Here is a 13485-nt window from a genome sequence, read left to right on the forward strand (position 1 = left end):
GTATGCTATAATTTTATTTAAATTAGGCCTAGCTGTTTCATTTAACCTAAGTAAAATTTGTGTATGAGCTGCTCTTACATGTTTTAGAAGTAAATATTTCGAAATTTAATGTTCCCAAAATTCCCTTCGCTTAATTATACATCACGTTTAGTTTAATTTTATTTAATAAATTAACAAGTTCGTTTCTTCCTTTGTCTAAAAGATTGTTTAATATAGCCATTTTATGTTGTTTAGTTACTGCATTAGCCTATTTTAGTTCGTGTTCAGTGTTTCGGTTTTATGTTCACGTATTTTCATATAATTTTGATAACAAATTGTCATAACTAATCATGTGATTTCCATGTCACTTAGGTCTAGGTCTAGGTTATTCTCCTCATTAAAAAGACTTGAAAGCAGTAAACTGTAGGCTACGTGACATTATAGCCTAGTCTACAAGGCTATAATAGCAGTGATTCACAAAATTCCCCCGTTATGCTCGAAACACTTACAATAAATAGATATGGCAACCATAGTTGTCACTCATACATTTAGGTTGACAATTTTATATGTATTTGTATATCCATGGCCCACTGATTAATCTTATTTGTCAACCTTTGTGAATCTTATCGTTTAGAAGACTTTAACGTTTTTGAGATTTCCTAAATGCACTGCTTTTATTTCTCGGTATTAATACAACGAATCAATCGATTGTTTTTAAATAGTGTTGTTACATCAAAAGCTGAAAACTTGTGGATTTTTTAAGTACATATTACACTGGTGACGTCATTGCGTCTAAAGGAATGACGAGGACGGCGCGTGCAGCCAATAAGAGAGCGCGTTCTCACTGCTGGAATTAACTCCAGTATGTGACGAGACTGCAGAAATGAACTTCACAGACCTCATACACAGCCAAAACGAAAGCAAACACACGAGCGTCGCGTTTTCACGGACATGGATCTTTCTAATGGACCTCTTTAAGTGATGGAAATCACATGACTTTTAAATAGATGCTGCTTTTTTATGGTGCATCGGTCTAATGGAAAACTCTAAAAAATGACTATGACTTCACTGTCTGAAAGTTTGGTGGCTTCAGACCCCTCAAAATCGGCTTTTCTGGAGTTCAGTCACGGTTACCAGTCTCAGCAGCAGCATTCGCCCGGTGTGTCCCACGCGCACTATCCAGTGCACGGTTTGCATCAAGGCGCACATTCGCAGTACGACGCGGCCTTCTCCTCGGGCGCTGCTTCGTACCACGGCCGTCCGCTCACTTACCACTATCCCACAGCCCATCACCACCCTGCGTACCTGCCCTATCAACACAACAGCGCAGTCGGACATTCAAGAGTAGAGGATGCAGGTAAAGTGCGCTTTCCATCACCTAGCTACAGTTTAAAACCCTATTTGTGATTGTTTTCCGAAGACAGAAATGTTGAATTTTGGTTTGACATGAACGATTATTGCTCCTGAAATTTGTTTCATTTAATTACTGACACAATTCTAATTAATAACGTTCCAAAACGTTTAAAGTCCCACCGTGAAATGGGGCACGATGTAGCCTATTGCAAAGTTTTATATCTGCACAATTTTTTTTAAAACTGTCTGAGCGCATCAAAAATCCTGGAGAAATAGAAATGCTCATTTAAAGCTCAGAATAAAGACAGAAGATTGAAAACCCACGGTAAATCGTGAAATCACTGTCAAAAGCTAATTGTGGATTTAACGAATATTTTAAGAGACAGCATAGCCTATTTGCTTTAGTTTTACTCAACATTAAATTGATAGGCTACTTTGTATATTTTTTTCTAATGGCATGTTAACTTTAATGTCTTCGCAATATTAATTAATATAGCTAGACCTGATGACTCCAATTAACAAATCAAGTGGCCTAATTGTCGGACCCCGCTCACACACACTCACACGCGCGCGCGCGGATCTGTCTTTGAAACTTGTCTTTAGATTGATCAAAAAAATTTAATAAATAATTACTGGTTTGTTTTAGACTAACCATGACAAACTTTTAATAATTATATAGGCCCAAATATTTAGCCTATAGGCCTACCTTTTCTTTCTTTTTTTTCTTTCTTTTTTTTTTTTATTAAACTGAGATTTGACAATAAAGTTACAAAAGTATTAATATGGACTAAAACACAGGAACTGCCTTTTCAGATATTTCATAGTGAAAATGTCTGTTTTAACCCTAATGTCTTATGCGTTTTTAACAAACGTTTTCTTCTAACAGAATGGCCTACACATTTTTGAGAAATTTAGATTCATTATACAGATATTAGTAGCCTACTTTATTATTTTTATTATTTCAATTGTTGTTTAAAATTTAATCCTCTACTCAAGATTCCGAGAAGCAAAGTTCCATTGAAAGTGGAGAGATCCGTCTGAACGGGAAGGGGAAGAAGATCCGCAAGCCCCGCACGATCTACTCGAGCCTGCAGCTTCAGGCGCTTAACCAGCGCTTCCAGCAGACCCAGTACCTCGCGCTGCCGGAGCGCGCTGATCTGGCGGCCAAACTGGGGCTGACGCAAACACAGGTACACAGGAACATACGATAAACACTGAATCAAACATCAACAAACAATTCCGTCTGTGCACCATGATGTGTGTATCTGTGTGTGGGGTCCAGTCTAAAAAAGAAAAATGGCTGATAATAAGAATAAGAAATAAATGGTAGTTATTTTTCTTTGAATATCAGAAGGCTGGGTCTAGTCTAAGAACAATACAAACCAACGCGAAGCCTTCAACAGGTGAAGATGTGTAGGTCTGTGTTTAATAGGACTGTTTGGGAGAAAGCAGAACGTTTAGCGCGTAAAGTGCGGTTCGTCCTTAGCCTACCACTCGCTCCCAAAATAGCCTACGGCGTTATCTAAATATTGAGTAAAAATGTTTGTCAAACATCAAAATCACTTAGCCTATCGAATCTTAATCAGGGACAATGGAACGAAAAATAACCGATAATAATTGAGGCCTATTTTGCATTATTATTTAAAAAACTATGTCTTGTACTAACGTATATTAAGTGTTTTGTAAATATAACACGCACGTACGCACACACACACACACACACACACACACAAACTTTTGTTAAAACGATAATTCGTGAGCTGTGCCTTCCACGGAATGACAAAAATCCACATAGGCTCACGTTGACAAGCACAATTTCGAGGTGTGATAGGCTGTTCTTAATATTTCTTATACAATTAATACGTGACCCTGCAAAAGGTTTCCACCGTACATTACGCAATCAAACACAGACAAAATAAATAAATAAATCAATAAATAAATGTGAGCACGAGTCTCTTCCTCCTTCACTGGCAGGTTCTAATAATTATAATTAATGCTTCTATGATTAAAATCGTGGCAGCCACATATATATATAGATACTGCACAGTAGGCTAGATAAAAGGGAAACTGTATAAATCCCCATATGAAGAACAGGCCAACTTTTTTGTTCAGATTTATATAAAAGTAAATATCCAACTGTCATTTACAGTAGCTGAGGATTGTACCAAAAATGATTTACTATTTATTGCAGTAACAGTTATACATGACTTTGCTAGGCACACGTTTATTTTAAATTACTTTATTCTCATGACAGTGCTTTTAGAAATAATGCATTCTATTTTTTTCCCATGCATGCAGAGTTAATATCTTTAGAGCAGCAATATTTCTGAAACCCTGATTAATTAAAGTCCTAATTATTTCTTGTTTTATATTCAGCAACATTAAATAACATACTAAAACTTGTTTTTAATTTTTATATGTGAACATGCGTGCTAACTGATTTATTGAAAGGAAGCATTAAAACATATCCTGAAATTATGGAATAAAAAATGGGAAGCAACATATAAATCATAACATAATTTAGCAAAACATTTTCAAAAATAAATAATAAAATATCAAACTTGCAATACGAACATCTTATTAAAAAGTACACTCATCTTTCCATCCCATTTAACATTTCCACTCAGCTCCTCTCTAATCCAACCCTATGACCAGTTAGACACGGTGGCCCACCTGACTTCACCCTACACTTCAGTAACTAATGAAAGGACACACTGAAGCTTCTAGAAAAATTACAAACCATCCACCCACACACAAAGTCTAACTTCAAAACAATGAAAACTTACCTAAACTTTTTTTTTTTCAATTAAAGCTTTTCATTTATTTCCATTTTATCTAGCTTTTCAAATGTTTATTTTTTATTTTTTTAGAGATTGAAAGTCTGGGTCTGGGAGTGCTAAAAATACAGAAATATGAATTCTTCACTGATCTGTAATAGAGATTATGTATAGATCAGTGGAATTGTTACATTTTTAAAACTAAACAAAGAGTGTAAGTGAAACTTTCTGGTTTCCAAAACTTTCAATATTTATGGTCTGGAAATAATTTATACATTATTTTAAATTTATATAATTCCTACTAATTGCTCTTATTATCATAACAACTGTAAATGAACAGTTGTATGTGTGTGTGTGTGGGTGTGTGTGTGTGTAGCCTATATTAAATCTCCAATACAATTACATTATAAATACTCTGTAGTTTGGAAACACATTTTTCATTGACTAGTGTTATAGTTTTCTCTTGAGGACATTTACAGATAATTATCTGTTCAGCAGCACAAATATTCAGCAGAACTGACACACATATCAAAAATATGTTTGCATGATAGTGTGTGTGGCCAGTTTGCAGAGCCAAATACTCTTTTATAAGCAGTTGAGATTCTGTCATCACTGCCGTCAAATGTTGTGCCGTGTTGAATGTTGCCTCTGGCACTTGTTCCTGCTTTTTAGTCCAGGCAGCTCATTTAATCTATTTTATGGTACATGCAGAGATAATTTTAGTGATAAAAATGAAAGCATCGCCACATAACAGAAATGTTCTGAAAAGCGGCAATATGAAAATCACATTAAAATAAAAACATGAAAGCCTAAATTAGAATAATTATTTTGGGTGTCAAAGAAAACGGTAAGGGTAATTGGACTTTTATCCAGCTTAAAAGTCTCTTGGAAAACATCACTTTAATTGTTTCATTATAGAAGATTTTACAGCGCTGTGGGTGTCACTTTGATTGTAAATTCACAATTAGTATGAATTTTCCACGTAGGTCACACAATTAAGAAATTAAAAACACCTTAAGTATAATATCATGGGTTGTTTATGTCATATATTCTTGAAAAAAAAAGCATGCACAAGTTTGTGCAAGGGAGAGTTCTGGGTAAAATTTTGGAGTGATTAAAAAACAGCAACAACGTTTGGAGTTTTGTTTCATCCAAAAAACTGTCAAGCTTTTCCCCCTTCTCACTTGCAGCCAGCTCAAGCTCTTGTCGGCAGAAGTTTGATTGTCAAAAAAAAAAAAAAAAAAAAAATTAATGCTGACTCAAAGCTGGCAGAAATTCTTCTGATACTGAAAATCAGTGTTTGTAGAGCTTTACAGAATAAAAAAAGACAAGAAAAACTTCCCAGTGGTTAATACTGTAAAAGTTATCGGTGATATCGGTGAGGACAAGATGCTTTTCCAAAATGATAGCAACATCAATGGTTTCTTTTGGAAGCACTTCCCATTGCTCCTCCTCTGTCAGAATCAAGATGCCCATGTCAATGCCCTTTACTAATTCTTCAGTTACACGAGATGGCTGAAAAAACAAAAAAGAAGAAAGTCTGTTTCTTTGAATGGCTGATTTTGGTGATAACTTTATACAGTATCATCATGGAGTTTGATGTTTTTCATTGGCATTTTATTATTAAACTACAAATGTATCATTACTACAAAAAATGCTTACTGTTCTACATTTTTATAATTCCTTCCAATCTTGCTCAACATTTGTTTAATGAATAATAACAATTAAAGTTCATCACATACTTGTCAACTGATGAAAACACATGTTGAAATAACAAATGCTAATCCAAGTGCAAATGTTGCAGGTGAAGATATGGTTCCAGAACAAACGTTCCAAGTACAAAAAGATCATGAAGCATGGCTCAAGTGGAGCAGAAGGAGAACACCTTCAAGCAGCTTCTGCAACACCATGTTCACCAGGAATGCCACCCCTGTGGGATGTTTCCATGTCAACCAAGGGTGCCCCCATCCACTCTGGAGGATATATGAACTCTTTTGGACACTGGTACCCTGGTCATCATCAAGATCCAATGGCCAGAACTCAGATGATGTGATGGGATGTTTAGGACAGTCTACAGTGTATCGGCATACCCTCTACTGATGCAACCATTTCGCTCTGTTTCAGATCACACCAGCCCTTTTTAGCACGGTTTACTCAAAGTCAAACTTTCTTCAAGTTCCTCCCCAGTATTTTCTTCATGAAGATTTAAAATGCTGACATTTTTGCTTGCAGGTTTTTTTGTTTGTTTTTTTGTTTTTTAAAAAGACTGAATAAGCAACCTAACCTAAATGTGGATTTTGTAAACTCTTGTAAATTTGAATAAAATGCCATTGTCTGATTGCCATTTTTGTCTATCTTGTATTTCAAAGCCTGCAACCTCTGTCATTCTTTTTGACTATTTATCAGTCTATTGCAATTTTTAAATAAAGTTGCATGCATAATAATTTTAAAATAATTAACAGAATGTTTAAAAAAATTTGATGGAGTATAGCGTGTCACGCCACAGGACATGTAAACACGCCAAATGGATTTAATTTAAAAGTCTCAAAAGTAAAAAAAAAAAAAAAAAAATCTGATGCCACCTAGTGGTTTGAAACATACAAAGAGAATATCAATTTTTGAGTGTTTGGTTCTAGTTAACTTTATAGGCCTAACACACACAAAATAATGAACAGATGAATGTGAACCACTTTAAAATTATGTTGAGTTGAGTACTGACCATTGGACTGAAAACACTAGACCATTATTTATTACTCTAAAAGGCACCACAATGAAGATAGAACTGGATTACAGAAAATCACATTAGAATTGAAGCACTGAGTTTTCTACTTGAAAGACAAGTTATCTTGAGTTGAGCATGACAGACTGTGAAGTGTCTGTTCAGCAGCTCAATGGTCTATTGACAAATGAAAACTGAGACTTCTGTATGCACTCCAAACATTTTAATGAAGTCCACCCGGGGGATACTCCTAGGAAATGAGTAAGTGCTCACATAGCCTCCAGATATATAGTGGGTGGATTATTTTCTTTTTTCATACCCATAATTATAAGTATTAAATCAGGAGTTTTCAACAAACATTTACATTTTGCAATCATAGGTTTAGCCTCTCTTATCTGATAAGTTGAGATTCAAAACATGTTCATGTATCCTGTGGCAAATTCTCACGGGCAAGCCTTAATAAACATGGTCTGTTTTTCATGTGTGAAGGACGCCCTCTAATGCTTTATGCTTTCACACACTGATTGAGAGAGTGAAAAAGACCATTGTATTGATGTAGCTGTTATATTACAGGTCTGCAGCTACAAATGTAACATGTTTGCATCCGCTGGTGTGACACACATCCTCAATGCTGCAGAAGGCCAATAGGACACGCAGGTAAACACGGATATAGAGTTCTATGCAGACATGGGGATCATCTATCATGAGATACCAGCCTTTGACACTGACCATTTTTGACTTGTGTATATTTTGAAGTTCTGATTTTATTGAAAGAACTATGGCAATGCAAAGTCTGAAGGGTCTTGGTAAAAAGAAGTACTTAAAATTAATATCTTTTTCTCATCCCTCATTCAGTGGAAGTGGTATTGCATTTGGTTCTTCAGAGCTAGAGCTCATTAATTAATAAAGCATTCTGTTAAAGGGATAGTTCCCCCGGACATTTAAATTCTGTCATTATTTACAGTAGCCTACAACTCAAACTCATGTCGTATCAAACCTGAAGATATTTTGAAGAGTGTTGGTAACCAAACTGTTTTGGTTACAATTGACTATTGTATGAGCCAAAAAATGCTCAGATATTTCTCAAATTATGTTTATGTTCAACTGTCCACAGTAGAAAGAACCTCATGCATGTTTGAGAAGACGGTCTCTTTAGTATCCTCAATCTTCTTAATGTTTCAGTGACCCAATAATAATAAAACTGCTTGCTGCTGGCTCTCTTTGCTAACTTGGATATGCTTCACCAACATCTACTCTATAAGGGTTTCCTTCATTTAACTTCAGCAGCTTGCTTTTTCCAAACAATATAAGCTACAGAAATTAGCAACATCACGCTAGCAAGAGTGCTATTGAGCAATAACATGATTGTTAGCGTAAACAAGAAGTTAATATTGAGCAATTTACATTTTAGATGCAGTAGGCCTATCTTTCGTGTATTTTGTCCGTGAGAGGATGCACAAGTATAACCGCCGCGCATTTCCAAGCCACACACAGTAGGCTACTTCCTGAATGAATCAGTGTTTCGACTAATATTTTGTGAATTATTCAATAACTCATTCAGAAAAGTTTCTTGCTTGAATGAAGCAGTGTTTTTGAATGAATGTGCTTCGCTCATGAAGAAACATCTTGCCACCTACTGAAGTAATATGTGACCTACAGAACAGATTCACGGAAAAATCCCATTCCCCACTGCTGCAGAAGAGTGATACAAGCGGAGTGATACAGACCGTGAAAAGTCTCAGTAGTCTTCTAGCACCGTTCGACCAATCAAATTCGTGAGGACTACTTATAATTCAAGATTAGAATAAAAATCAAAAATCTTTTTTTTTTCTTTTAGTTTTTCCAACACTCTCATGGCGATTTGTCACTATTTGCATTTTAGTGAAATCGTACGTTTTCGAAGGATCAGTTTGAGGGTTAGGTTTCTAAAAATCTTACCTTTTCATGCACATCAATTCTATAAATTAATATTCACACAAAATCGTCAACTCATAAAATACTTACGATTTCTGTTGTTGTTTTTTCCATTTCCATTTTTTCCATAATGGTATTACTGGTTATTGAAATAGTAGCCTGTTGTTTTTAATGCAAACTGTGAACCCTGTTGGTCTTTAGTGGTAGCCTAATTGGTCACCCGTCTATTGGTGGCTTGTTAAAGCCTGTCCCAAAACCAAAACACACAGCAGGAAATGGTTTTAATGGTTAAAAGTTAAAAGTAATGTTTGTAATGGTATTTGTAGAAGAAACCATTAGTATTTCTCTGATGGTTTCTTTTGTTTTTGTTTTTTTCAGCAGTGTCAACCTTAAAATCTTGACAGCTGCTTTGAAAATTGATTAGGCCTATGTCGCCCTCAATGTTATCCAATAAGATAGTCACAGTTTCATTTTTCTGTAGGTACTGTCAGAAAGGCTAGTTTCCGCACACCTGATGCTGCAGGACAGGATGGATGGACGAGCTGCTGTGGCCACAGTGAGAGAGAAACGGGAAATCTGTGTGTTGATAATACCTAAATATATAACCTAAATACATTAATTTGAAGTGATTAATAGCTAAATATATGTTTACAATTTTCAGTTAATCTTTATTCATCATCTAAATGTTAACAGTTCCGGTGAGTTTGACTTGTCATTTTGAATGACGGTTTTCATCATCTTATTAGTATATCCTGCCCTAGTGGTACTGGTGATCGTAGTTTATACAGTGGCTTACAAAGTGTCAAATTTAAGGAATAGTTCACCCAAAAACTGTCATTATTTACTCACCCTCATGTCTTTTCTTTTTTATGTTGAACACAGCAGAAGATATTTTGAAGAATCGAACAGTTGTCGGTCCCCATTTGACTTTGATAAAAATATATGGAAGCCAATGGCATCAACTGTTTGATTACCAGAATTCTTCAAAATATCTTATTTTGTGTTCAGCATAAAAAAAGAAACAGATACTCGTTTGGAATGACATGAGGGTGAGTAACTGATGACAAAATGTAAATTTTTAGGTGAACTATTCCTTTAAAAACATATATGCCCTTCACTCTCTATACACATAAGCATAGCTGCTCTGACACATATAAATTCCTGGTATTTATTTGCTATATAATCTAACAATTCTTTCTGGGTATAGCCTAGATTATTACAGCGATCCCTTTTTGAGTAGCCAATGATAATTGCAGCTTTGTCACAAATAATCAAACACAAGAGGTCTTTACAACAGACAACAATCATTTATTAAACATTTTTAAAGTGAAAAGTAGCACACATACCTGAGTTACTGTTAAACCCCTCCCACACATTTAGCTTTCAGTATTGAACACACACATATATACAGTACAGACCAAAAGTTTGGAAACATTACCATTGTTAACATTTTTAATGTTTTTGAAAGAAGTTTCTTCTGCTCATCAAGCCTGCATTTATTTGATCAAAAATACAGAAAAAAATTTAATACTGTGATATATTATTACAATTTAAAATAATTGTTTTAAAATTTATTATACTTTAAATTATCATTTATTTCTGTGATGCAAAGCTGAATTTTTAGGATCATTATCACATGATCCTTTAGAAATCATTCTAATATGATGATTCAGTATCAAAGTTGGAAACAGTTCTGCTGCTTAATATTTTTTCAGAACGTGATACTTTTTTAGGATACTTTGATGAATAAAAAAAAAGAAAAAAAAAAGAAGCTATGTTTTTAAAATATAAATATTTTGTAATAACAATATACACTACTGGTCAGTAATTTGGGGGTCAGTAATTTTTTTTTTCTTTTTAAATAAAATCAATACTTTTATTCAGCAAGGATGTGTTAAATTGATAAAAAGTGATAGTAAAGAAAATATATTATTAGAATATAATTATAATTTCTTTTTTTTAAATAAATGCAGTTCTTTTTAACCTTTTATTCATCAAATATATTAGACAACAGAACTGTTTCCAACACTCATAATAAATCAGAATATTAGAATGATTTCTAAATGATCATGTGATAGACTGGATGTTACATGTGACACTGAAGGCTGGAGAAATGATGCTGAAAATTCAGCTTTGCATCACAGGAATAAATTATTTTTTTTTAAGTATATTCAAATAGAAAACTAGTATTTTAAGTTGTAATAATATTGCACAATATTAAAATTTTTCTGTATTTTTTATCAAATAAATGCAGGCTTGATGAGCAGAAGAAACTTCTTTCAAAAACATTAAAAATAGTAATGTTTCCAAACTTTTGGTCTGTACTGTATATATATTGATTGTATAGCTGCAAATAGGACATTTTTTTAATAATCATTTTCACTTGGTTCCTGTATGTGAAAATATGACCTTAATTGTTAAATTTGACAACATGCAAATATAATGGCTCAAAGCAAACATCTTAAAAAATACAAATGTATATTGACCAAGCCAAAGTCCAATTATGGTCAGCAGTTTGAGAATCAGTTAAATTTGTAGAATTTTTCTTCAAATAAAGCTGAAATATTAAAAAAGAAGAAAAAAATAAACATAGTCTGCATTGCACCCACTGAACAGAGCCATTGTAGGGGAAAAACCTCACAGGCCTTTCACATCCATTACAGGTTGGTACTAGGACAGTTTCATAGAAGGATAATGTACAATGCTACAAAGGATGATTTAACAGCAATTCTGCATCACTGGAATAGATGGTGTATCACCAACCCATAAAGGAGAGGGCACCTTAACAACTTCCCATATAAGCATAGTGTTCAAAATCAAGTAAAAGCACACAGATTTTGCTTTACGAGCAAGAAAATGACACAGACTGCCATCTGTGCCAGCATCATTGTCTTTGTCACTATACAGAGCCATTTGTGATCGAGAGAATGCAGATAAAATCACTTTTAAAGAAGAAAACTATAGCTATATATCACTTATCAAACATAAAATTACGGTCTGTTGCAGGGGTGCAGAACCTCAGGTTTCTGGAGGTCCACAGCCCTGCAGAGTTAAGCTTCAATTGAACACACCTGATCCAGCCGATCAAGTCCTTCAGGCATATTTGAAAACTGCATTGTTGGTGCAGGGTTGGAACTAAACTGAGTTCTGTACCCCTGGTCTATTGCACTGAATGCGTTCACAAAACAATAGTCAGTGAGGTGCCTGCGCTGAGGATGAGGATGGTTTCTTAAAGTAAGTGCGTGAGGTCCTGTTGTGCGTTAGACCCTGTTAAATACTGGAGATTGAAGTACTGGTGATGATGGATTACCTCTCAAAGAAACACAGATCTGCTGCAGATGTGTCTCTTTCTGATTGGATAAGACTGTCAGACCTACAACTACATTCATTCCAGCCTGGTCACATTATGGCAGTCTAAGATACTGGAGAAGTGAAAACTGCTGTGTATTTGACAAGTGTGACATTAATAAGTCTATGTTGAACTCATCCTCTTATATGATTCACGTGAGGTATGAAGGTTTGTAATAACAGAAGTGCTCATCATCAAATCACTACAAGAGAATCTGGATATGGGAGACAGAGTTAATAGTGATGAAGTGTGTCAAACCAACTAAACACATGAGAAGCACGATGGCTATCCACACTGAACACACACAGTACAGTTCAGATTCAAAAACATGTACAGCAAAGCACAGTGTATGAAATGAACTTAAGTTTTGCTCTGTTCGAACAATTGCTTGTCACGATCTGCTCACTTTAAATTTACGGCCTGCAGACGTGTTATGTCCACTCAGCATAAAAACAGCAAGTATTCTGACTAAAGAATGAGTGCTTTGTTTTTTTTTTCATTCCTCATCAGAAGATGGACCGGGTATTTTTTTTCTAAAGGAATGGCAAATCTTCTTTTCACACTTGAAATTTTGGACCTCAAATATGGCTTGCTACTGTACGTTGCAGACTGTGAACATGTAGTTGACATGGGGTTTCTCCAGAGGGCTGTTGAGAAGACTATGCCCTTCTTAAGATCTATAAAAGGAGTCATATCATACATTTTATTATTATTTTTATTGTTTACAATTTTTCCCATGAGGTCCACTTTTAATCTTTTGCTCTGACAATAGTCAAAATTTAGTTTCTAATAACTGTTTTTTACATCTTGTTGCTGATCTTCAACACTAAACAGGTTTTTTTGCCTTTAAGTCATTAACAGTTTTTTTGCATGTGAAATGAGCAACAGGGCTTTGCTGTAGTGTACACATCTGTAAAGGAATATTTCGCCCAAAAATGAAAATCATGTGATCATAAATATAATTTTAGGGATATTGTCCTGGCAGTATTTTTCCCTTTCCCGTCCTTTTTATTTTACTATTTATTTTTTCTTACAGAAAATGGTACAAAAATAAAAATAAATAAATAAACAAATTTGATGATTTAAATTATGCGCACAATTTAGCCTACTATTTTTTCTTGCATGTCATGTGCGGATCTCAGTATAAAGCACATGAGTCTCTATAGAAGACGATTTAAACAGCTTGATTCATATAGATTACTGTTCTCTGTACTTTTTGATGCATCAAACCTTCGATTGCGTGGACTTTAGGAGAAAAATAGGAGAATATATTAAAAATATCCTCATGTGTATTTAAAGATAAATCCAAAAGTCTTAGGAGAACTGGAACAAACAGTGAATCAGTGTCATTTTTGAGTGAACTATTCCTTCAACACTGGGATCTGCAGAGCTTT

The 13485-nt window shown here is 34.7% G+C and overlaps 1 protein-coding gene across 1 annotated transcript; it reads left to right on the forward strand.

Annotated features, from left to right (window-relative positions):
* Positions 1 to 832: 832 nt before the first annotated feature.
* dlx4a (distal-less homeobox 4a) lies at positions 833 to 6453 on the forward strand. The gene is made up of 3 exons (XM_059557090.1): positions 833 to 1336; positions 2329 to 2522; positions 5914 to 6453. The coding sequence occupies exons 1-3, from the start codon at positions 1033 to 1035 to the stop codon at positions 6160 to 6162; spliced, it is 747 nt and encodes a 248-aa protein (XP_059413073.1). The 5' UTR covers positions 833 to 1032; the 3' UTR covers positions 6163 to 6453.
* Positions 6454 to 13485: the final 7032 nt, after the last annotated feature.

This window comes from Carassius carassius, chromosome 1, assembly GCF_963082965.1.
Source record: "Carassius carassius chromosome 1, fCarCar2.1, whole genome shotgun sequence".
Lineage (NCBI taxonomy): Eukaryota > Metazoa > Chordata > Actinopteri > Cypriniformes > Cyprinidae > Carassius > Carassius carassius.